Raw genomic sequence first — 26,536 nt, 5'->3', positions numbered from 1 at the left:
TTCTTCCCCAAGGTAGTGTATTCACTCATTCCCTGAGGGGCCCACAAGCCACAAGTAGTTCACTACCAGTAACATGGCTCCTCTTTTTGTAGTCGCTTGAATGTCTACCTCTAAAAATGCTTGACTATCCTACTGCACGCTTCATAGCCCATAAGCCAACTCCTCAAGGTTTTCTCCTGTTCAGACAACCAGTCACATGAACACTGTGCACAGAAGCAACCTTTCATTTTACATGAAAAACAAAAACAAAAATGGATATAACGGGAAAGTCAATGGAGAAAACACAGATTTTGCACATCTAAAGGAAGCCATCCTAAAATGTGTGCCTGTCTCCTACAGTTTGAGTTTTGCCTTCTACTCTCTAGTGTTAGTTTTCTTATTTTGACTTCTACAGGAAGCCTAATTCTAGCTTTCCTTGCTTCTTTGTCCATGGAGAAGGCCCCATGTCATGTCATGAAGAAGGCCCACAGAGGCTGTGGTTTCTTGGCTATGAAGCTTTCAACCAACCAGTTCAGCACAGATCAGTCACTGCGGTTAAAATGCGTGGAACATGCAAGCCAACACGTGGGCTAGGTATTCTGGAAGAGACACCAGAGCAGCCACATAAGAAATACAAATGCTCCATCCCTGGCGGTGTTCAAGGCCAGGTTGGACAGAGCCTTGGGTGACATGATTTAGTGGGAGGTGTCCCTGCCATGGCAGGGTGGTTGTAACTAGATGATCTTAAGGTCCTTTCCAACCCTAACTATTCTATGATTCTATGATAAACTCCATGGATTCTAGTGAAGCCAGGATTGCAGGACAAGGCTTTTACTCTACGGTTCATGTCTTCTTTATGATTCTGCAGGATCTTATAAACAGTACACCTCAACCAAAGTCTACTGACAGTCTTGAAGTTGTTTGCTTTGTTTCTGTTGTTTGTAGATGTGCAATTTTAATTGAGGCCTCAGCCTATAGTTTGCATTCCTCTTATTTTTCAGTATCACTACAGAACTCTCAAAAGCCAAAAACATTTAAATAAAGCCCAAAACAACGTGCTGTCTTTTTGGGAATATCTATACTGGAAAACTTTATGTATGTCTTAGGATGCATTTCAGGAACAGCAGTCAATTTCTCTTACTCCTATCCTGTAAAAAATACTGTTACTGCATTTCTATTCTCTCATCCAGTGCCTCTGGCATATGTATACATATAAAACATCATTGCTGAACAGATAGATCTCATCCCTTAAAATAAAAATTGCTGAGGGAGACATTTGGATGGGAACTCAATTATTCAGCTGCTGTGAAGTAATTCCACCTGGTGGGAGAGACTTGAATTTAAGACTTCACTACATCATGGAAATCTGCAAGACAGAGGATGCCTCTATCAGAAAGCCTTGAAGAAGATTGTCCTTTTTCTGCCAAAGAGCACAGCTCCACAGCATTATATCTCAGTGACTGTAAAGCACAGTAGCAGCTGTGAAGAACATCCAAGCTGTATTACCTTCTTATTCAAAATAAAGACACCAGATTTTGCCAGGAACAATACTAAACACAGTATTTTTTTCTATTTTGCCTACCACCCCCAGCACACGATCTATAAACTTAGTAGAACTTTGATAGTAATGGGGACACTGCCAGCACCATGAAAGTGGAGAGGTGACGATGCAAAAGCACGTTCTTTGTCTTACAAATACTGATTAATTAATTGCAGGAGGGAAGAAGTCAAGAAAAATGTGTGATCCAAGCATTACTTTTAACACTGGATATATCCTAATGGTTATTCTTAATTATACTGATTATCTTCAGTGTAGTAATACAAGGAAGAAGAGATAGAACCATAATCAACCCCAAAGATTAAAAAATTATGAGTTAAAAATCATAAGACTAGCCAGAGAGATCATAGAAATAAAGGAAGGGAAAAAAAACCAACCTAACCAAACAACCGAAACACCTAACCAAAACTGGGTTCTCCTTTATTTGCTACTGCCACCTGGACTCAGAGTGCATTGGAGTCATGTTTTGAAACTTCGGCTGTGAGCAGGAAGGTTGGAATTACTGTCTGACTTGCAAAATGGAAAAGACAAAACCAAAATAAATCCCTGGAATCCAGGAGCTTGATCTTTAAAAATGAAAAAAAGACAGCTATCATATGACTCTTCATAATCACAGGAGCTGGCAACACTGTCAATCACCTAGCATCTCCCATGACAATGCCTCCAGGGTTAACCCTATGAAATTTGTATTTTCAATTGTTCAGTCAGAGCTTAATGCTATCATGAGATAAAATGGAGTGTTATGCTCTGATATATCCTCCATACTTACTATGTGAGTATTGTACTCACATGGTTTATACTGTCTTGGATGCTACTTTGGGCTGCAGTCTTTTATCTCAACTACGATTTACCCCAGTAGCATTATCATGGGCACAGGACTTTTGTGACTATTTCTATTAAGATTAGGAACAATGATTTTCAAGAGTGGTGAGACAGCCTCTGTAAAGCCAAATATGAGCTATCCTTTGCATACAACTAAAATATATCAGAGGAGAACAGGTTCCCTATATGTTTAGCTCACCAGATATTTAACTATCCCTTTGGCAGGACGCCAGAAAACCACATTCCTGCAGATTCTTCTGCAGAATTGCAAAATTGAGTCTCTGACTCAATTGAGTCATTGAGTCTTTGACTCAATCTGTATCATATATAATCACAGATCACTGATGTCTGCCCCTAGCAGCTTACTTTCTTTTTGTCCCTAATAAGGTGTTTTACCTCTTAGATTTCCTTTTCATCTTCAGTCTTGTGGCCTAGCACAACAGCTGCCTTAGTCAATACTAAAAGACACAGCTTTAAGTGTACCAATTGCACTTTTGTTTGCAAAGTGGTTGGGAACTTTGTATTGCTTTGGTGCTTGATCAAACCTCACTGGGGCTCGGCAAAGTATAAAGACCAAAATAACTTCCTTTTTATGAGCACATTCTTTCTGAAGTACATGTCATGTACATGTACTTACATGAAGTACATGTAAGATGAATGTCATGGCTTCTCCCTATCATGTAATGGCTTTTGCCCATCATAGGAAAAAACCGCAAGTCACACCTATCAGATGGCAACAATACAATTGTGAATGCAATGAGACACACATACGACCCTATAACACACTCTATCACAAAGCAGCCACTATGAGATGGAGGAAAGAACAATTTTACAGGCCTTTGTATGGTTTGTGTGGGCTATCAGTTGCTCTTCAGCCATGACTGAGAAGTCTGCTAGGAAAGAAGAGGGCAGACTAGGTAAAGCCATTCCAACAAACTAGACCTAGCCAGAAGCAGTTTGGCTACCCCAACTGAAGGAAGGCCAAAGCAGAAGAACTGGGTCACAGTGAGAAGGGCACTGATGAACTGCACTGAAATGTGGGAAACCACTATTTCCCATTTACCAGCAAGCAAGGAGTGGGATATGTACATGCAGAGGGAGAAGACAAAAGGAAAAGGAGCAGGAGTTTAAAAACTTTGTTGAACTTGTCTTTGCAGTGGAAATGCCTGGCTTTTAACAGCAAGTGGAACTGGAAAAACTTTGCTTTAGGGATTGCTGCAGGCACTGACACAGAAACAGAATCACATCTGGCAGGAGCTGGGGGGAGGGACACAACCAGAGAAAATAAGGGAGGGAACAGCATATTAAGCTGGAGATCTTGAAGACAGAAATCATTCTTGTATTTAAAGCATTAAAATAACACTGTTTTTATTCACTACTTCCAAAACGAGCTAGCATTGGCAGTTTTAATCATGGGCTGGGCTCTTCTCTCTGGTACAGGGCATGGCAGCGAACTGCTTTAAACATGCCTAAGAAGGCAGCTTGCTGCTGTGACTCCTGACTGACATTAGTGCAGGTGTAAGTACCAGCTCATTACTTACAATAGAAGTGTGAACATGTTCTGAAAACAGGGAATAAAAGTAACATTATTGTGATGCTTCAAATAATGAGACAGATTTTTACCTGTGGATTTTCAACTCGCTGCTCTCTTCCACATTTTCTGGCCACTGTTTAGCACTCCATGGCAGGCAGAACAAAAGAATACTGTCTCCAGGCAAAAAGCCTGAAAAAAAATCTAAATGATGGCTTCCCATAGGGCACTTAAAGGGACTTTTCATCTTCTCCTGACTTTAACCCGCAGCCTCCCTAACACAGCCCAAAATCAGCACACAGCACTGGAGAAGTGTATGAGATACAACATGATGATCAATTTATTCAACTATTACTACAGGGTCTATTTTTTTCCTGCATAATACATTCAGTCTGGAATTTACTAGAAGCTGACTTTGCTGGTTAACTCCTTCTGTGACTTCAGATACTAAGCAAGTATCAACTACAGCAATGCTCATCTGGTTCACAAGATTAGGAAAAACAGCTTTTCTTTTTTGTTGGAATAAGTATGATTCATGGCTCAGAACTGACATTTGCATAGCTAATTCTGTCCATTAAAAACCATGTTCTGCAGCTTAACCACATTTTCTATTCTTGCCTGCCCAATGAAAGCTGCCATTACTTCACTTGAAATTGGGCTGAAAGAGTATAAACACTTCAGCTTTGTAAAAATATTATTTTTCCAACTTATATGCTCTGAAAATAGGCAGCAGCCAGTCAAGCAGTATACAGTTATTTGTGTGATATAGAAGGAAGCAAAGTTTTTTCATGACAGAAGAGTCTCTGTGGCACCTCCTCCAACATTTAACACATACACAATTAGGAACAATTCTGACTCAGAAAAACACAAATCTGCCTCCACTCTGAGCTACAGAGCTTTACCAGAACAAACCCATGCAACTGAATCTTCTAAGTAGGTTGAATGGAGTTTCTGAACCCATCATGCTTCTCCCTTCAGGTAATTAAGAAAGCCTGTTTATAGTAACATGCTTCTCTCCACTCCTGCCCCCTCAACAGTCACACCACCACCAACAACCTACTTCAAAATACGATAAGGCTCTTCATTCTTTGTAATAGCATTGGGGAAGGTGAATCATTTGTCCTGAAAGAGGCACATATTCCCTCCAAAATCTTAGTTTATATTTGTTCCCTTTATTTCTCTTACTACAATAGAAATGAGGAATGTCCACCTTCAAGAGCTGTTAAACCCTGTTTTCAAGGGCCTATTTATTAAACTACCAGTTTCCAACAGGGAAACTCAGGAGTCTACCCAATACAGGTGGAACAGTACTTTAGGACATTTTCTAATATGGCCAAGCTAACTCTATTAGCCGTGAAGTACCCCCTGGAAACACATTCCGGCTCTTCAGTTTAGCTGCAAGGCTACTGAATGTGCTCACTGCCACATAGAAACTGGAAAATCCAAGAGCTCATTGAAAAATTGATTGTATTCTTCAGGTATCAGCGCTGCTTACCTAAAGGCATTCCTTTATTGCTTACTAGCAGTCCTAAGTGTCTGTCTTGTGAGAGCTACTTAACACAAAGACAAATCTTGTCTTTTTTTTAAGAGCATCCTCATTGGACAGGCTACAGATAGGAAGAAGGCCGAGAAGTTTTGAAGGCTATGTGACAGAGAAAGTGCCTGCATCTCCTGCTAAACTTCTGGGCAGCAGAACATAATAGGATCTATAGTAGGGGCAAAGAGGCTAACTTCAAAAGTGTTACAAGCTTCCTGCTATACTGTATTCCCAAACCTTGCCATCCTTCCTATTGGGAACTGCAGTCATGGTACCTGGGATGGACAGAGTAGATGGGCCCATGGCTTACAGTTCCTCCTTCTCCCTTACAAAGATAACTGTCATGCTTACTCACCACTGTGACACCAGAGTGGGCAGCCACATGGCACGCTGTGCAGAGGGAGCCCAGCCCTCTGCACAACCACTGTGCACAACCTCTGCACAGATCACTGCACAACCAAAGCCACACAGAAATCAAAAATAGCAACATACTTGCTTGGCCAAACACACAAATGATACTCTTACAGTACTTGTATTTAGTATATGGCCTTGTCATGTTTAACTTTTCTAATGGCTTCAAGTAACAGTGTGCTGGCTTGGCATACACACACCACCACGTGAGTTTAACTGATTAAATTAAATGGGTGGAGGGTTTTACAGTTCGGCATGTGGATCTTCAAATCCTTTTAAAGGTGATTTATCTCAGTATAAGTTATATTAGGAACAAGTCTAGCCAGTGTCAGAATTGAGAATTACCCCACACAAAGTAGTTGTGATTTACTTAAGTACTTCTAAATCAACTATAAGCTCAAAAGGTGTGAATTCTGTATGTGGAAAAAGCTTTCATGTTACGTGACTATATGCCTGCAGCATTTTCAGTAGGAACAAGGAAGGCTAGAGAGATGGCAGAAAAACATCTCTTCCAAGTGCAAAATGGTAATGATTTAAAGACCAATCTCTATGCCGGCAGCATGCAGCAACTCAGTTGGCAAAAAGCCAAATCCTTCTCCTGAAAGTACACTTAACTCTTGCTACAGTTACACCCTTGCTAATGTATGTCCGCTGGACTCTAGTGTATTCAAAAAAAGCAGATTAAGATAACTAAAATGTAAAGGAAACTGTGTAAATATTACCTAAAAGCAGCTGCTGTGCCTTATGAAGAGTTAATACAGATAAGCAGATGTTTATTAATACTGTTTATTAACTCAGGAGACTGGCAGGCACTTGCAAACCCTCTCTGGTCCCAGAGAACCACCTCCAGGGAAGATTACGAAATACGTTAGTTTGGAGAAAGAATTTTGCTTGCTTTTTAAAGTACTGAAAATGAAGCACAAACATTAAGACTGACAAATCACAAAATCAGAAATACAAAGGTTCCCTTTGATACAGGTGGGCTGCTTGGTGAATCAGAAAATGCACCTTTGGGGGTGGCACTACAGAGCCACCTTCACACTCACATACCTTTTCTGACATCTTATTCTCAATGTTGTTCCTTTCTGATGCAAGGAAACACATATTTTGAAAACAACAATTGTCTGCTCCATGAAGAAGTCCTCAGATATATTTTAAGAAAGATTACTAATTTAGTTCTTAAGCACAGTGAACACAAAAGATCTTCCTTTTACCTTCCCTTTCTAGTGAGACCATACAGAAAATACCTACACAAACAGTTTCAGCTTGCAAAAAACCTCAGCAGTAGGGCTCCCCTGCTCTGATTATTTGTTCACATCCCTCATTGCACTTTCTCCTCCCTCACAGTGGAGCCAGACCACACCTTAACCCTCTTCCCTCCCCCTCCAATAGGCCAGGTTGACCCAGAACAATTCTCTAGTCTAGACTACCATCTGACTATGCAAACACAAAAAAGAATCTGGTATGAGGAGTGGGAACACACGGCTAGGGTAATGCAAAGCTGTGTATTTCCAGTGCAGCAGCGCTGCTGTGGGTAGAAAAAAAGTCTCTCTGGATTTGTGGCTGCAGTGACTTCTGAGGCAAGGTCAGGCTGCCCACGGCACCAGGGACATGTGGGACCTGCTGTCTGCTGCTGTCTCCAACCTGGGTGCAGTCTGCTTTCAAATGCCACTTGCTCTGAGACAGATGTCACAGCCCCTCTAGGAGGGGAAACAAGGGCTCTGCAGTTAGTCTTTTCTGCCAGGCATCATCGCTGCAAGGGCAGATGGGACTTGCCTAGGTCTCATCCATCCGCATGTGTTACAACACTTAGGGGAGTACTCCAAAGATTGATGTTTCTCCCCGGAAATATTTGCAGAGGCACCTCATGATGGGCCCATAGCTGTTTAAATCCACCATGAAAGTAGATAGCAAGATATTTTGACTTTGAAGTGTAGAGAAAGTACTTTTGGTGTCTCAAGTCACTAACAACATTTATGGGAGTCATCTGAGATGACAGGTATTACTCTCTGTGACTGTTTTCCTCAGCAGTACGCAGACCTAGCAGATGTCTCTGCTTCACATGATGCTGAAAGAGTCAGAACAGTCTTGTGCTTAGAATACACTCTTTTAAAGAGAAAAGACTACACGAAAGGGACAAATGAAGAAGATACCTGTGAAGCACAGATACCCTGTATCTGAAGGGAAACATCTGATTTTGCCGCAGATCTGTAATGTGAACACAAAAATAAGATTTGGCCAGTCACCCCAATTCTGCTTTGTTTCAGGGGAAAAGTCTGACGAATATTTAACTGAAGCTACCACTAGTCTGGGAAAATGCTCTGTGAACCCAGACGAAAGTCTTGCCAGAGTTTTACCTTTTGCTGAACTGTAATTACCATCTCTAATTTCAAAGGGCCTGATTCTGACTGCACTTCCTTTTTTAAAAACTGGAAGTAATACCCTGGGGACCAAGGTACAAAACTTTTAGTCAAAATAAACCAAGCCTAAATAATGGAGTTGGGATTTAAAAAAATATATACTCAAAAGCAGTCTCAAAATATTATATAGTAATCAGAACGGGCTGTATCTGTTGAAATACCGGTTTATGTGGCACACTCACAAGTAGGAAATACTTTATAATTATGATGCACAAGGGCACAAATAGCATAAGAAAGACAAAAAAGATTGTAGGTATAATGACATGGTCTAGAGTATATAAATTGTAGTCCTGCTGCTCAATGTTTTATTTTTACCTAGGTACAGGAATTCAAACAAAAGTGCCTCATCTTTTTCCATGCACAACTCCATATTGTGCCTCTGAACTGGACCCTTCACAAGTGCACCTTTTATATCAACTCCTGGAGCAAGTTCAAGTTAGGGGGTGATTTTTGCCTCTGACCTGGACCCGCACATTTTTTAAGCATGACCTCAGCAACATATACAGCCAGGGTTGGAAGTGACAGAGCAAAATGGCTTCAGCCACAGCTCTTAAGTCCACCTTAAGCAAGGATGTGCTCTGCGTGGGGAGCCTCTATCTTGCACGATAGATAACTGTATGTGTGTACGCTGGCTGCTATAGAACCAACCAGAATTTCCATGGTATTTTATAGCACACTAGTAAGTATGGGGAGAAGCTGTGTGCACACAAAGGCTCACAGCTGCCCAATCAAAATAAGCATTTAAATGGATTAACTAGACAACTGTGCTTTCAAACTTGCAATCGTTATACAGTTACGTGATTCTGAGGGATTTATAAATATTTGTTTTTCCAGATAAAAGGACAGTATTAGCTGGATTTTTTAAAGTGTGCTCACTGCCACTGTCTCTCCTTCCCTGACATAAACAAACAATCAAGGAAACAAAATAAAAACAAGGATATGTTTAGGGTGTAAAATTCATAGTCACAATGTAAGACTTGGGAGTTTTGGTTTAAACTTAATATAAAAAGAGAACTTACTAACGTAAGGAGCATAAAAGGCCTGATTTTTCTTAGATTTCTGAAGACCGCTGAACTTGAGGAATATTTGAGAGATCTGGAATTTCAGATAAGGCACGTCCTCTAACCAAAGGATGCTCCTCCTATGATACTAGTTCATAATATAGTCTACTGATTCTGGTAAAACAGAATGCTATGCAATGTCTTTCTCTAGATCTGAATATAACCCATCTTTCCTAGTCTATTTGAAAAAGTGTTTCCAAATAAGAGTTCTCATTTAACAAGTCCACATCCTTAACACACACAGAGGCTTCTCTGTCAGTCACTGACGGGCAAACATGTTTATGCGGAAGCTCTGTTCAGAGCTCCTTTTTACTGTGAGAAGCCATTTTCCTCCAGGAAAATAATGTTTATGAGCCATTCTATCCCCACACAGCAAGTTTTGAATGACAGATTTGGGAAAACAGTATGAAAAAGAAATTACTCTCTTTCATAATCCATCAGCTCAGCCAAAATAGTAAATCAGAGGAAAGTTAGACTCAAATGTAATCCCTTGGGAGTAGAATCACTTTGAATGGATTTAGGGAAAAATACACATCCTTCTCAAATTCTGTAGCTTGGATGGTTATATTTGTCTCTGTCAAGTTACATGCAAAGAAGCAGAATAACAGAATTTAATACCCTGGGGATATGTTCTCTTGATAGATGCGTCTAACTTCCACAACTGCTAATGGGAATTATATACTGAGTATTAAGAAAAAGGCACATGCATAAAAATGCACGTTTCTAATGATATTCAAGCTTCGGAAAACTTTCTTTTGCTGATTTATGTTGCAGAAATCCTACTGCTGAGGCATGTTTCATGCTGTTTGAAAATTATCAGATTTCTTGCTTAAGAAGTATCTCTATCCACAAAGCTGTACCTCCTTTATCTGTAAAAGCTAAATTTGCTAACATATCCCCCCAATATTAGCTGTTCCTTTTAATGCATTTGCAAATTACTCTCTCCAGTTACCTTTGAGACTATGAATCATTAGCTGGCAATACCATCCAGCTGAAAGAACGGAAAGAGTAATCAGCACTTTCATTTCTATTTGAGGCTGAAATTTTACTAGGCTTAAAGGAAAATAAAAGCCATGGGTGAAACCTGTCTGTTCTGAAATAAGTAGGTGTTTCACGCTTAAACACATCTCTTGAAAGTTCATTGAAAGGTCCTTATCTTTTCCATAATTTCTAAAACATGAGTGAAGGATTCATTTACTATACTATGAAACCGAGTATTTTAAGGACATGTGTCTGTACATGCATGTCTGCATGGTAGAGCAGGTAAGCCCCCACATTAAAAAAATTAGACACTAAAAAATCTGCATGTAAGAATGCAACAATTCTTGCTCCATATGACAATATATTACTCACTGCTTGCAGCAGCCAGCCCCCAGCAGGGTTGCCATTGCAAAATGAAGTGACATTCCTATATTAGCTGCAGCTTAGTGGAGAGGAACTCACCAGCCTAAAATGTTTAGCCTACCTGCCTGAAGATGTATGAGACACAGCAGGCTCTTACATTTTGTTTAAGATGAGGCAGAACAAAATTGTAAGTGTGAAATGTACACATGGAGTTGGCTTTCTAGGGGTTTCCCTTCCCAGTTACTCTAGTTATAGTCGGCGTTTCTGTAAACCCACTATTTCAGTGTTCAAACTAGATCTTAAATCATTCTCAAGAGCATAATCTTTCACCAGCACTCTGGCAGCATCTATACTTACAAGCTTGTTTAGAAGAAACATTGCAAAGAAAAAACTACTCTAAGTATCTATGAAACAATTATGTCTATTGAAAGGATTGTTTCAGGGAGAAAGCTGAGAAGAGATAAGACAGAAACACAAGATCAAGCACATGAAGCAGCAGTTCAGAAGCAAACCTTCCATTGCCTTTTAATTTTCATTTGAATTAAAATTCATTCAATTACTTCAACATTTTTTTTCTAACAACTGAGAACTACGAAAAGCAAAATATGATGACGCTTCATAAACTTTTAAATGTTGCAGTTCATTTCTGGCAATAGCATAAGATTCTTCATCCTGCTACCACAGGACAAAAGATATTTACTGTCACATATATTAGTTAATATGGATAAGATCTTCAGCAGATGCTAATCTGTGATTTCTGAGTGCTGCTATGTTGAATTATACTAGCTGATGATTAACAGTTCACTTCAAATAATTACTGGTTTGCTTCTAGCATTTGCTATCCACTTTCACCCATGAGATGGCCAGTATGTTTCTGAATTCAAACCACCAGCAGGTATGTGCCTGACAATCATACTGTAAGTCACCAGAACAAAAAAGCAAATTTAGGGGAAGTGCAAGTTGGCTGAATGGTGAGTAATATATATGTAGACAACTGAGGGAAGAGTTAGGCCTTAAATGGTCAAATCAAGCAAGCTACCAAAGCTTCTTTGTGCCTTAACCATTCCCTGGCAGCTCCTAGCACACAGCCTCTTAACCTGAGAAAAATGGGAGAAAAAAATGATAATTGCAACTTATTGAACTTGGCAGGGCATTTAAGGCTGACAAGAATTTCTAGTTGTTCTGAGGGCTTTAATCCAGATTTTCTGTTGAGAAATAACAACAGTTATGATTGTCTTTGAATCTCAGTTTCCCAATCACAACAGACGAGTGTTGAAACAATCTCTGTTCATTTCCCACAAGTTCTATAATTGTCTATAGAAACTGTAATTAATACATCATTGCATTAAATTTTTGCCACATGTTAAGTAGAACTAGTTGAAGCTGTGGAAATTCTATACAAATAACTGCATTGAAGTTTAATGGTGGCATCAAAAAGACAATGGATGAAATAGTGGGAAGCTGGAGATCTGGGTTTGGGTCTCCAGAGACTGAGCCCAGGCTTCTCACTTCTTAACTCAATGCTTTAACCATAGGTCAAGATGCAAAAGCTGTTGTCAGTTACAAGTCACCAACAAGTCTTGCCTCCTCCTCCTCCCATGTAAAAGAATGAGCCTCTAACCCCTTCCGACACATATAGGAGGAGCTTCTCTGCCTAACACACGTACTTTGAAATCTTTCTTCTAGGGTCAAGTGCCTATTTTTTAAGCAATTCAAAATCTACATGGGATATGCCTGAGTCCTCATTCTGAATCCCATGTTCCTGGATTTTGGTGATTTAATTTGAATCACATTTTTATCTTCCTTTATACACATTAAAGGCAGGTGACGTGCATATAGGAAGCTCTAGGCTCCCTGTTGCACTAATAGTCACAGTATCAGTGTGGCCTCAGAGTGGGAACAGCAAAACCCCCCCAAGACAGGCAGAAACTTCAAGGCAAAAGTCTAAAAATGTGAGATGAAAGAAGTTTGTGAGAAAGGAGTTGATGGAGAAAGGAAAACAAAGATGAAGAAACACTTTTTTGGTTGTATTCTCTTTTCCAGAATAGTTCATCAATCTCCTCCTGCTGAATGTCTCCCTGTTTCTATTATCCAGATTCAAAGAGAGAGCAGATATGGCTTTAGTTACAACCAGACAATGTGGTATTGCTGTTTACATGCAAACATGGGCTATGCCAGTTTTGCAAGCCTGATGGCCTGGCACTGTCATACCAGATGAGAAGACTACAAATGCAATAAAAGGATCAGCTTCCCAGATTTTTGACTTAAGGCATTCCTTTGTGGTAAATCTGGGTGAGGAAATGGAAGAACAGACTGAGAAGAAAAGGGGAAATTCAATAGCCCAGAAGCACATATTCCTGACCTAGTTACTTTGTGAAAGCTTCAACAAAGAGCCTTACGAAGTCATGACTATTACATGGACCTCTCTGATCTTTTCATGAGGATGAGAAACGGCTGTTTTCAGTTTAAAAAGGAAAAAAAAATCTGTATGTAAAGTCTCTCTTTGTTGTGCTGTGAACTCCCTGGAGAGAGTATCAGTCACCCTGCAGGGGCTGGAATAATGAATGAATCCATCAGGGAACAGGCTTTCTTCTCCTCTGACATGCTTCAGGGGACCACCCGCACACATGTCAACCCTTTCTCTGTAGAGTGTTGCCTTGAAAGCCCTGCACAGATTCAGCCAGCAAGGATCCTTCCTCTCAGAGCCCACCTCTGATGGAGTTTAGATGCTCTCAGGCTGAGGAATGACGTGACCATGGGCCTCCCAATTTCTGGGCAAAGGCTCCAGCCACTGTAGGAATAGAGGGCAATGCAACCGTGAAAATCGGTAACGGGATCTGTGAGGAGGCTGAAGGTATACAGCAGGGCAGCTGGCCACCTGCCACAGCACAGTCACTGTGCTGTGTGGTCACAGATCTCCTTGTATGCAGGAGACAAATGTGAAGGGTAATTGCTGCATGCTTGAGAGCAGAACCAGCCAAATGAAGGATCAATCACCACCTGCATATGACAGCTCTTCTCTTGAAATCTTCATGCATTCCTGATCACAAATTGACAAATTTGTGCTGTTCAGAACCTCATTAAATTCTTCGCATTAGTGAAACACACAAAGATTTACTTCTTGATTCCTGCACTCTTTCTATGAGTTTCTCAAGAAGAATGAGACACCCTGGAGTCACTACTCAGTCATGTTACAGGAAAGCTTAAGATAGGGAGCTGAGAGGGCAGCATCCTGAGAGCAGGAAGTAACCAACTATCATATGAACTCCAGAAGCGAGTCAGTACTGATCAGATGCTGAACTCCCGCATGCGATTTTATTGTCTTTCCATCTTATCACTATTGATAACATAAAAAAAAGGATACAGTCTTTCTTATCTCTATTTCTACAATGCAGTGCATTTTAGGATAAAAAGTTTTTTTAAAAAAGCCTATGTAATGTCTTGCTCAGGATAAAAGAGAAGTGCTACTCCATGTTAATTAGCAGCTTTATAGTGAGTTGAAGTAAAATAAACATGGTAGCTACAGACCTCCCTTTAGCAGTGGTCTGAAATTTCACTGGGGATACTGCCTAATGAAGGAATATTTTAAGAGACTAGACAGTTGGAGATAAAAAAAATCGAAGGGAAAAGTGTAGTTACATCTACCATATTTCCCCATGCATGCACTTTAATAGGCAGAAGTTATTTACGCTCCTCTGGAGCACTCTAAGTGCACAAGTTGTGCTAAGACCTGATGTAACTATGACTTCAGATTTGCTCCAGCCATATAGCTTCCAAAGCATATCAATGTTGGTCAGGACAGCTAGGTAACACTGAGAACCGGGGAGCAGTCAACATGGTAAGAAAATACAGCCCCCGTTGAGTGCTAAGACCTTTCTTACACTGTTGCCTAAGCCACGCTATCCAAACCACTGCTGTTCTGAAGCTTTATATGGTGAGTTGTCAATAGCATCTGAGCTACTAATTAGACCTCAAGGATCAGACCAGATCAGCATCTCAAGACACACAAGAATCCTGGACAGCTGCTTCTGCTTCCTTCCCTGGAAATAACCACAAGTCATAATCCATTACTAATCATCTGTGGTCTATTTCAAAGTTCACCCTTTTGTACAGCAACATTAAAAATGTGCTTATATTAGTTAGTGAGATGAAATCTACAAAATTACCACATTATCATCCAAAAGCCCCAGGCATCACCTAACCATGCCAACAGGTGATGTATATGCATGATGTGCTTACTCCTGTTCTAGGCTGCAGAATCCACAGCAGGATTAAAACCAGAGGGAGGTGGCTCACTTGCAATTCATGCCTAAAATATTTAGACCCAGGAGAACTACAGATTAACTCTTGAACAATCTTACTGAACCCCCTTTTCTTTCTAAGCTAATAGAATGAGTACCAGCTCACTTATGACCCTTCTGAGTGAAATGTTAAAATTAAAAACCACATTCACATACTAAGGAGGAGCTTGCCCCTCATTTCCCACTCTCCACTTTGCTTCCTTACTATTTAAATCAACATTAGTAGCTTATCCGTGATGAGGGAGCTTCAGTTTCCATACAGACTGGGACATATACACAAGTGTTTCTGAAGGAAAGGCCTGGTCTCAATGAGAAATCATTCTTCTTACTCATTTCTCTTTCCTTGGGACTACCTATCCCAAACCAATTCATCTCCATACTTCCAAATTCTTCTCCCGTGATTCTTCCTGGGCAAAATCCTTAAGGATACATTACAGAAGTGTGGAAACATCTTTCCCTCAACTGTCTGAAATCTCTCCTTCCTATCATTCTGAGGAGTTAAAAATACTGCAGTCATATTACTCCTGCTCCAAGAAAGAGAACCGTATCACTTTGGCTTCTGTAAGACTGGTATCACAAAACCTCCCTCAAGGGAATTACAGCCTCATAACATACAGTTGCCTATTATTTATTCTGTGGCCAGATTCTCAGCTGGTATAAATCAGGTAAGGTTCCTTGCCTTCAACCAAGTAAAGCTGAGTTATGCCAGCTGACCATCTGGCCCTGCATGCATTACACTTGCACAATGCTAGTTTTTAAAGAGGCAAATTGAAATGCAGCAGGCACGTAAGAAGACCTCTTGGGTCTTTACTTGGAAAATGTCCCTTTGAGGAGTAAGAGTGTGAAACCTTCCCGCTGCTCTCCAAGTATGTACTGTTCAGATTCACTTGCTTTTCTAACAGAAGGAAGCCTCTAAGCCCTGACAAAACCATCGCAACCTTGGGTACACATGATAAATTTTCTAATGTCTTCTGCATAGACCAGTTTTTTAACTGAGTTTAAACACTGAATTAAATGAAGCCCATGGATATACCAATGCAATATTTTGGAAGAACCAATGAACTGCACAAAAGGCAGAGGCTATCCTTCAAAACTTGTATTAGTGGTGACTACAGACAAGCTGGAAAGAATGTGGTGTGACTTCCAAATGACTGTCTGAGCTTACAGCTTTGGCTGCTTGATACATCTTTCTTTTTTATCTTTAAACCTCAGATGTCTACTTATAGAGCAGGGCAACAGCTCTTTTGAGGCTGTGGGCTAAAGTCCTTGGGTAGAAACAGAAGGTATGTAGGAAACAGAAGACAGTTTTCTAACACCTTCAATTCCAGATTAGTTTCAAAGGCACAATATTAACCCTATGTGTCATTGTAGTCATGTCATCTGCTGGGTTGTAAACCGAAAGATGCTTTAAGCATTAGGAAATAGACTCCTCTATCTGTTCCTGAAGTCCACTAGTGTTTGTCAAGTTTTTGCCAAAATACTACTCTAGGTGACTAGAGAACTGGAATCAGACTATCAGGACTGTTAATAATCAAAATTGTGGTTCCTTTTCATGGCAGCAATTTCCGAATACAGCTTATTATTATGGTATGAAACAAAGATCAGAAGAAATCAGTCATTCAGGGCACTGTCATTCCCATCAAGCAAGGAGAAAATGAACACATGGCTACAGGTTGACCTAAAAATCACTATCAGCAAAATGCTTTTCCTGCCCACAAAGTGATGCAACATTTCATAGATTTTCATATTCCCAACGAGAGTGAAACCAAAATTATTTGAAGAGGTGGATGTGAGAGTGTTTGTACATGCACAACAGTGACAGCCCTCCAAAATCCTGGGGAGAGTGGATAGGGGGAGCTCCAGGTTCAAATGTGTATTCTATGAGTCAGGCCAGGCACTTGATCCTGCCTTTCTACCGTCCTCCACCGCTGATTATTCTAGTTATTGATTAATGATGATTTCTCTTCCTCTCTCTATCTTCCTACATCAGAAATTCCACTGTGGACTACAAAGGAAGGAATTAAAAAAAGTTTCCTGATGAAAGTTGAATGGAAACTGGTACATTTCCACAAATTGTTTCAGTTTTGACAAATCAGCATTTTCCCATGAAAAACAGTGTCAAAAACTCTCAACCAGCTCTAATTCTAACCAGATTAACTCAGGGATGAATGCCAGCAGGAAGTTCTTGCTAAATACCAGTTGTTTGAGTAAAGGAAAACTATTCCTTCTTTAGACGATCCTCCCAGAGGTGAAAAGGCTTTAAACACATGTGAAATTAAAAAAAGGGGCAGGTAGTTCTAGCTGTAGCAACCACAATGGCATTCAGAGCAAAAGAAAGGCAAGGAAATGGCATATTTAAGCAAAAAAATAAAATACGTACAAACATGGACAAATCAGCAACTAGTATTTCTCCTGCCACTGCCAATTTCACTGTTCCATAAAATCTGAAACAATTGCTAAATCTTGCAGCAATGCAAACAAACAGACATTAGACTCAGAAATCCATATGGGCTGCAGGGCAGACCCCTCTAATTTAAATTCTGCTTAAATCCCTAGAAGTTAATGGACACAAACAATTTGTGAATTAAGCAACTCCTGGTGAAATTTGTTAGTTCTAACTACTACTTTGGATGAGTTTTTCATCACTGAATGGTGTCTGAAGTAATTCGTGCTCTATACGTGTATTACCCTAAACATCTGTACACTAACTAAATCTATGTTTTCAGGCATTAGGATATAAATGGTTGTACTCAACCAATGCCGGTGCTGCTGCTCTGTCTTTATGCCAGAATGAAGACGTGCTGTGAAAAATAAGTGTGGAAGATGGGTCATTGAGAACCCAATATTGCAAATATTTATTATTAACTATTGCTTACAGTGGCATACAGATCAGTGGCATTTGCCACAATTACAATGCCATGCCCCAGTATGTAAGCTCACTCTTTGCTGTAAAAACAATCCATCTCCTGTACTAAGAGGTTTCTCCACTGTTTCTTAATACAACTCTTATCACTTCCACCTATCAGTGAAGTTAAACTTCAAAAGGAGTTATAAGTAGTCTGTCAAAACCAAGGCATATTCGTTCTGACTTATTTTGGTCTATTTTAACCTTCAAATATAAGAGTTCCTGAGAAAGCATGAGTATTTTGTTGTAACCTTTTGTTTTATTCTTGATTATAAGAGTTTAAAAAACAGTTTCCAATATCCTATGGGAAAAAAAAAAAACCAACACAACAAAATCCCCTCTAACCACAATAAAATTTAAGGCTAAAGACCTATTAAGTAAACCAAAATCTCAGTGCTAAATGTCTTCAGCAAGAGTGAAGGACTCAGCCAACTTTCTATTTCATAACAGGACTGGCTCTCACTATTCCATGCTGGAAATCTCTTGTAATTCTTCAATATCTGCACAGACTGGTTGATACCTTAGTCCATTTTAACAAGTTTGCAACGCATTGGCAATACAAACTATCTGATGTCCCTAGGATGTGCCTACCTGGTAATTTCCCCTGAGTCAAACGGCCCCTATATGGCAAAGGAGACACTGCACCACTGGTCTCCCACATGCCTCAGGACATCTTTTTGTTCCTCTGCTCACCAGGTACCAGGGGCACTGTGGGGACCACGAGCAGACCAGAACTGTAACAACTCACCTTCCTACTGATCCCAGCACCATGGGGACACAAAAATGGCTGGAAGCCCTGCCTTTCACTGTGCCATCAACGCTCAATTGTAGCTGTGCCAGCTAGTGGGGAGGCTGCATGGATCACTTTCAGATCAAGCACTAGTGATAATATTTCATACCTAGCTGATACAAATCCACCCTGTTATGTAGTACCCAAGAAAGTAACAGATGACCAAAAACTAGTTGTTTTTGCTCATTCTTACTATACCAGAAAGTGAGTCACAGGTCTTCTGAGGTTAGAGGAGTTACAGCGATACACAGTGAATGCTAGCAAAATACTGTACCATAGACATACCTTACTAAGACAAAAAAGTTTGTATGCCATAAATGCAAAAATGTAAGCTTAAAAATATCCTACAAAGGAAATATAACCATAGGAAACTCCAACAACTGGTGCTACAGTGATACCACCCTCTTTTTTCTCCCCTCAAAAGACAAACCCCCATCCCTGAAAACCAAACCCTGAAGAATTTTCTTTCTGCTAAGAGCCTGACACTATCTTTTCTCCTAAGTTCAGAAGTAACGTTGTCACAATGACAACTTTTATCAGTCACCATTATAGCACACTACGTCTTTGAAACTGCCATCCCAGCAAGAAGTATTTAATTTTAAAGCAATGCTTTTTGGCTAAATGTAGGTCATATAATAGTATTTATAAAATATAAGTAAAAAATATTATGAATATGAAAAAATCTGAATTATTCCATTGCCCTTTTTTGAAATTACTTTTGAAACTGTTTCAGAAAATATATATGCGATAACTCTGTATAACTTTACTGATGCTAATGGAACTATATTCATTTGCAGCAGCTTAAGATCTGGCTTATCATTTTTTAATAGAAACTATTCCTATATGGAATTCACCAGCTGAATGTTAATACCAAAGAGCTCAAAATAGCAATCAAATAAAAATGATTTTCAAAGTTTCAGGTATAAAAGTCTTGGAATTCAAGGATACCCCATAAATAGAAGAAATGCAGTAATATCTCTGTTCTATCCCTACTTCCCTCCTGAAGTAATTGGAAATTTGCCAGTTTTGATGGGGGCAGAAATTTTTTATTCGATTCTGTTACAAACATGTTCCACCATGCTACAAAGATGTTTGTTCCCATATGTCCCTCTTGCAAATATCTGAAGCTCTAAATTTTGATTTTGTTACTATAAAATTAACTATGATACGGCTTTAAAAAAATAAGGAGACAATAATGCAAATAGAGTTTGGCTGAATGGAGAAATTAAGTTCCTGGTGTTGAGAAATGAACTATTATTACACCGATCATTCCAAGGAACAAACTTCTGGTTTTAATAACCCACATATTCAGTTGGACACAACAGTGTCAATTTCTTATGTGGACAATTGCTAGTTTGCATGCCATTGATTGATTAAACACTCAATACAGCATTCATAATAATTCCAGAAAAATCGCACCTTGTCCCTTTACTCCATGGAATAAAAAAATTAATTACTTGTGTGTAGGACAGGATATGAGAACACATTTTTCAAAGTAGATCGTTCCTATTGGACCTGCTCATGAGTTTGTGGGTTTGTCCAGAATCTCTATGGGAATGTGCCATATCTAATATTTTGCTGTGAAGAATATTAAAATGAAATTTTAGCTAGGCTTTTATTAACCTCTTCACCAACAAAAGCCAGCTGGTTAGTAGGCATACCTGGGAATTGAGACTGGTATCTCTACTGCTTCCTTCTCATTGAACTGATGAGCTGTTGATTTTTACGAAGGATCTCTTTTTGTTTTGTTTTCCCCAAAATATTTGGCAGCTCTAGTTTTCATTTCAAAGCCAAATAACAACCAATACCCAAACCTCACACTTTCTGCCCCTACAGAACTGTTGTTTTCTGACCAACTCTTTTTGTTATACATGTAACAGAATCCTGCCATGATTATTAAAACAACTTTAGGAGCTATAGATTATCTGACAGCAGGTCTACCCAGTTTTATCCTAGGGTGTAGATGAAGATCAGCATGAAAAATGATGAATTGTAAGCAATTCATGTAGTTTTTCCTCACTGGACCTATAACAAGAATGAAGAACAAACTCTTAAACTATGTCCATTTTTAAAATCTACCTGTAGTTTGAGACTGTCTATACTAGTTGAGTGAAAAAAAAGCATAATAATAAATAACACCATATTAACAAAAATGGATTTTTTTCATTTAAAGCTTTTTGTGATGGGAATCTGCAAAAAAAATTAGACTAGGATCAAAAGACAAGCCATCACTACTTGAGTATATTAATAGGAAATAATAAAAATAGAAATCAAAATCAAGAAGAAGCTGCACACCTCATTTAACATAATAATATTTTTAGACCATGGTGTCTTATTCTCAAACTGTTCTTTTTTATCTGTCCCATGCTTCCATGAGCAACTTTGCAGGTATGTAAAATCTGTTGACTTTGACAGGATCATGAATGAAACATGAAGTTATTCATACTGCATAGACCTATTGGCAGTAGCTATACGCGAGCTATCCATTTTATGTTGCTATGTTCCAGCAGCAATTTTGAGATTATTGACCATGAACAAGGAAGAATCAGAGGGCACAGTGCAAAGTTTGTAGAAGCTCAGGTGTCTACACTTCTTACCTGAAGATGAAAACTAGTCATGTGATGTCACAAGACATCTCAAAAATCTCCTTAATTCTTCAAAACGATTGCAGATGTAGTTTTGCTACAATCTGATGTTCTCTTTTTAGGTTCACCAGTTGAGCTGCAACACGATTTAGGGCCTAATATCGCAGCTACAGATGTTAGTTCATGTATGTGGGTTAGTACTGGTAGGATGGAGACTGAAAGCTCCTCAGGGCAGGGACCTTATTTTTGCAGCAGCACTTTAAATTCTTGGTACCTTCCAGATTATCCTATGAAGAATACCACAAGACAGTCTCAAAAACATATTTAAAGGAGTCTTGGTAAAAATAGAATAAGGGTTGTGAAGTGTCATTAAAAGTGAATCAAACAACACGAACACCAAGTGCTACACGAATGAATGCTACTTTCAGTCCAGCTGCTCACACTCATGGCTTAATTACACCGTAGGCAAAACCTCCCATGTAAAACAACTTTTTGGTGAGCAACTGCTGACCCGCACAGCAGTCAGCTCTGTGGCCTCGGCTCAAGCCATGGTGCCTCGGGTGACACCCTCTTCTCGCCCTGCTCCCTGCGGGCGGGCAGGCAGGCAGGCAGAGCTGGTCCCCATCCCAGAGGGCATCGCAGAAGCTGTGCCGGGGGCTGGATCCTGCACCAGAAGCACGCACCAGAGCGGGCGGGAAGCACGGGCCGAGGCCGGCCGGTTCCCCAGGGCCCGCCGTCCCCCCGGCACATGGTGCGGCCGGCACCAGGTGAGGAGACGCAGCTGCAGGGCCGGGCAACCGCTACCTCGGGGGCAGTAGCCAGCTTCCGAGCTGCCCTCCCTGGGCTCCTCCGGCCGGACCAGACTCTGCTGCATTTCCTGTCGAATCCTCTGTGTTCTCCCCGTTCTTCCCTCCACGGACGGACCCTCGGGTTCCCAGTCTTTCTTCCCCGCTTACTTTTCCAGCGAGGCTATAAACAAACACGCTCAATCCTCTCGAAACGTTTCCAGCCTCAAAACTTTCTTAGCAACCGCGTTTCCCCACTGCTCCGCTGCGGACGCCTGCCTCCTGCCTCCGGCCCCAGCAACTGTCAAGCGGGAGCGCCGGCCCGGCGCGCACTTACCCCGAAGCAGAGCGGGGACCGAGCAGCCCATGAGGACCCAGAGGGAAAGGCGCAGAAGCAGCCGCCGCAGGCTCCTCGGCAGACAGGGAGTCATCGCGGAGCCGGATCGGCACGGGAGGGGGGCGCAGGGCTGGGCAGGCAGCGGGAGGCCGCGGCAGGGCTGGGAACGAGCTGCGCGGCTCCGCGACTCGGGACCGCGGGTGACTCACTGAACACGGCACTTCGGCGCTGCAGGGGAAACAGGAAATCTTAAACTTCGCAAACAGCTGGGCAGGACTTTCTTACTCTTGCAGTAGTTCCTTCTCCCCCTTCCCACAGCCACCCCCTCCCCTGCGCTCGCCCTTTTTCTTTCTTTCTTTCTTTTTTTTTATTTTTTTATTTAACATGAAACCTCACCCAGTTTGGTGTCAATCATCTGCCAGAGGCCAGCCCCTCTCAGGTCCGGCTCTCCCCCTGCAAGCACGCCAGGACCAGCCTCGACGTGCAGCCCGCAGCCCTGCGCCTGGCTGTCTGCCTCCCTCCGCCCTGAGACGGGGACCTGGCACAGCCGCAGCTTGCGCTGCCGGGCCCCGGAGTGGCTCCGTCGCTTGCGAGGGGGCTCAGGGTCCACGGAAAAACGTCAGCTAGAACGGTTCCTCCTCCTGACCAGTTGACAAGGGCCCAGTCTTGTCATATAGGGCATGGAGGCTCTTCCTTGCATCCGTATTCCCGACCTTACGGATGCTGCTGCAGCCTGTTTCTCCCTCTGCAGACGTAGTATCGAAAGATGGACATAAGCCCCAGATAAACAAAAGCAGAGGCCAGGGGAGGCTGAAGTCAGGGTAATAACAGGAAATGTTCACACAGACTAGCTGGGCACTCAACCTGCACATGCTGAAGCTGACTGAGACAACTTGTCACCTTTTTTTTTTTTTTTTTTTTTTTGCATTTTGCTCCCAGATGGGCTGGATATGCAGCACTTGGTCACATATGCAGCACTTGGGACAAGATCAAGTTCTTCTCCAACCCTCTCTCGAGCAGATTTACAAGAGATTTTGCCTTCTCCAGAAGGGAGAAATTGCACATAGGATTCAGGGAACAGGACCAGACTGGCGATGCCAGTTTTGCGTGGCCCAGACAGAACCTCTAGACTCTCAATCTGAATAAGGCCTGAGCTTTCTGCCACTATAAATCCAGCCATTGCAAAGCCAGCAGTTGTCTTGAGATTCAGAATCTTCCTTCCTCTCTAAGTGTCTGGGCATTGATTGAAAGGCAGACTGATGCACCTGGGGATAATTTGAGGGTGTCTTAAAATTCTGATGATTTGCTTTTGTGTAGGTTGCAGTATGAGTTAAGGAGGTGATCCTGCCCCTCTACTCTGCTCTCATGAGACCTCACTTGGAGTATTGCGTGCAGTGCTGGTGTCCTCAACATAAAAAGGACATGGAACTGTTGGAACAAGTCCAGAGGATGGCCACGAGGATGATCAGGGGACTGGAGCACCTCCTGTATGAAGATAGGCTGAGAAAGTTGGGGCTGTTCAGCCTGGAGAAGAGAAGGCTGCGTGGAGACCTCATAGCAGCCTTCCAGTATCTGAGGGGGACCTACAAGGATGCTGGGGATGGACTGTTCATCAGGGACTGTAGTGACAGGACAAGGGGTAATGGGTTCAAACTTAAACAGGGGAAGTTTAGATTGGATATAAGGAAGAAATTCTTTACTGTTAGGGTGGTGAGGCACTGGAATGGGTTGCCCAGGGAGGTTGTGAATGCTCCATCCTTGGCGGTGTTCAAGGCCAGGTTGGATGAGGCCTTGGGTGGCAGGGTTTAGTGTGGGGTGTCCCTGCCCATGGCAGGGGTGTTGGAACTAGATGATCTTAAGGTCCTTTCCAACCCTAACGATTCTATGATTCTATGGTTCTATGAGTTAGAGATACCGAACTGGCTATTTCAGAAAACAGGCTAAGTCCTCAGGGGAAATATATGTAATCATGCTCTGAATGTCCCAGATCAACTCTGTGTGAATTTGGAAATGTTTGCATAATGCATTTGATTGGCCTATAACAGACATTAAAAAAACCCTCATTGTGATGTTATGTAAATTTAGGTTTAAAAACTCCCTAAATGCTTATTTTCACAGTGCAGTCCCAGTTTATGGGGCAAATTCTCATAAACCTCTCCAAGAGCATTTTCCTCTCTCCACCCCCTTTAAATACAGTCAATATTCGCTTAAACACAGTCGCCACCTTCTAGAGTTAAGAAAAATGTTGGACTCCCCTTTGAGCACAGACTAGAGTGTTCTTATCAGTTCCTGTGCACCAGCTCTGTGCTAGAAGCTGGCTGTGTTTTCAGTAATCCACTTAAGCGAAAGAATTTCTCAGCCTCCATCAGTATATTCTGTATGCTGTATACACTTCTCCCTCCTTGTAGCTGTCAAGCTGCAGGTACCAAAGAGTTGCTGTTTGCTTGGAAAGTTGTCTGTGTATACTGATCTCTCCTTTTAGTTTTTGGTGACTGACTTCCAATAATGAAAAGAAGCTTAAAAGCCATTAAATACAGATCTAATGTCACTAATCAAACCTGTCATGATCCAAGCGTGACTTGCTAAGCTGGCCTCCGCCTCGCTTACATCTCTTTCCCTTCCATGAATGCCATGGCTCTTTTCCCACACAGGCATTTTTTTACCAGCCTCTCAGTTAGGGTCTGGCTATAGGAGAGGGACTTGCAGGATATGGAGGCCTTGGGGAGGGCTGTACTTGGGTCCCCAGTAGTCTCACATCCCTGACTGCAGCCTGACATCGCAGTTTCTCTCTCATGTGAGAGGATATGGTGCCTGTTACACAGTAAGTTAGGAGTCTATAACAGGTGGATTTCAGAAGTCTGATATCTCCATATAAGCATTGGTTTTATTTCCAAAGACATCATGCTGGATTGTGCTACAGCTGCACTTGGGATGTTCAAAGAGCCCCTGAGAGTGATAGATGCTACTAGAAAGTTTTTGCATGGAAGGATTATATCTTACCTGGATATCCATATGATTTGTAGTATTTAGTGTGACCAAGATCAAGGTGGAAGTTGAAGTAAACCCAAAATGGTTCACAGATATGTCCCAGAAAGGCTTATTAACAAAAGCTCACGTCCTGCCTTTTTGAGTATTACAAGCTTCCCTGCTAGAGGCCAAAATGCAGCTTAATCAGGATTTCCTGGACAACCAAAATATATAGAACAAGACCAAGCTGGTCATTTCTTTTCATTTCCTTGTTCATACATCCCAGATCCCTATTTGCAGATGGCAGTTTCTGACTTCTAGATTGAAACTCTGAATATTTAACCTCATCCTGAGGTAAGAAGGAGCTGGCTTCAAAGAGTCACAGATTAAAGCTGCAAATAATTAACTCCAGCCTTACAAGGTAAGGAAGGGTCAGCTAATTTCAGTTTGCTCCTTAGAAAAGCAAAATATTGAAGCACTGAATATTGTATTTTCTTTCTGACCCCCAGAAAGAGATACCCATTATGCAAACAATCTAGCACCTCTTGTACCTCAGGGCCTCCAGGCGAAGACAAGCTAAGTGCTTCTTGCTGCAGTTTCAGTTACAGCTTTTTTAAAACAGTCCATAAAAACTATGGACTATGAATGATCTCTCTATTATTCCAACCATTTCTCAGCTTGCAGTATCATATTTCTGTCAAAATCCCATGTGAACAACAGCGTTATTTTCATATGAAGAACACTTTCAAGCTTGTACAAAACTTGCAATGTTAACAAAAGTCTGTATTTCACTGTACTGAACATGCACTTTTAGCCCAAAATCATTCTACCTACAGCCAAGAATTGTTGAAGTAAAACCATTATTTTGATTAGTTCATTAGCTCCACTGCTGCTTTCTTTAAGAATTCTACAGCAACCTACTTCCCAGGTCCACTGACTCAAAATTAAACAAGGCCTATACAGCTGCACTAACAGAATGTAATGTTCGTGCCTATATAAAGCTGACATATGTGGTTTAGGGTGAAGACCTTACTTTAGCTGTCTATGAATTAGCTTTAGAGTGAAATTCCAGGATATGACTGCAACAACCTAACACCTTTCCTGCCATCGAAATTCCAGGATATGACTGCAACAACCTAACACCTTTCCTGCCATCTAAAGGAACAGTTTCATTTGACTGTAGTGGGTTAGTCCCTGATCAGG

At 41.2% G+C, this 26,536-nt stretch overlaps 1 protein-coding gene across 1 annotated transcript in view; it reads right to left on the bottom strand.

The window, feature by feature from the left end:
* The window catches only part of TGFBR2 (transforming growth factor beta receptor 2), a 56,427-nt gene extending 33,532 nt beyond the window's left edge, over positions 1-22,895 (bottom strand). Inside the window, exon 1 of the mRNA XM_080610915.1 lies at positions 22,367-22,895. Within this exon, the coding sequence (XP_080467041.1) occupies positions 22,367-22,460 (94 nt within the window). The 5' untranslated portion in view covers positions 22,461-22,895. The remainder of the gene's footprint in view (positions 1-22,366) is intronic.
* Between the last annotated feature and the right edge of the window lie 3,641 nt (positions 22,896-26,536).

This window comes from Psittacula echo (genome assembly GCF_963264785.1).
Source record: "Psittacula echo genome assembly, chromosome: 2".
Classification (NCBI taxonomy): domain Eukaryota; kingdom Metazoa; phylum Chordata; class Aves; order Psittaciformes; family Psittacidae; genus Psittacula; species Psittacula echo.
The sequence above is the reverse complement of the archived record's forward strand: the minus strand, read 5'-3'. Positions and strand labels throughout refer to the sequence as shown.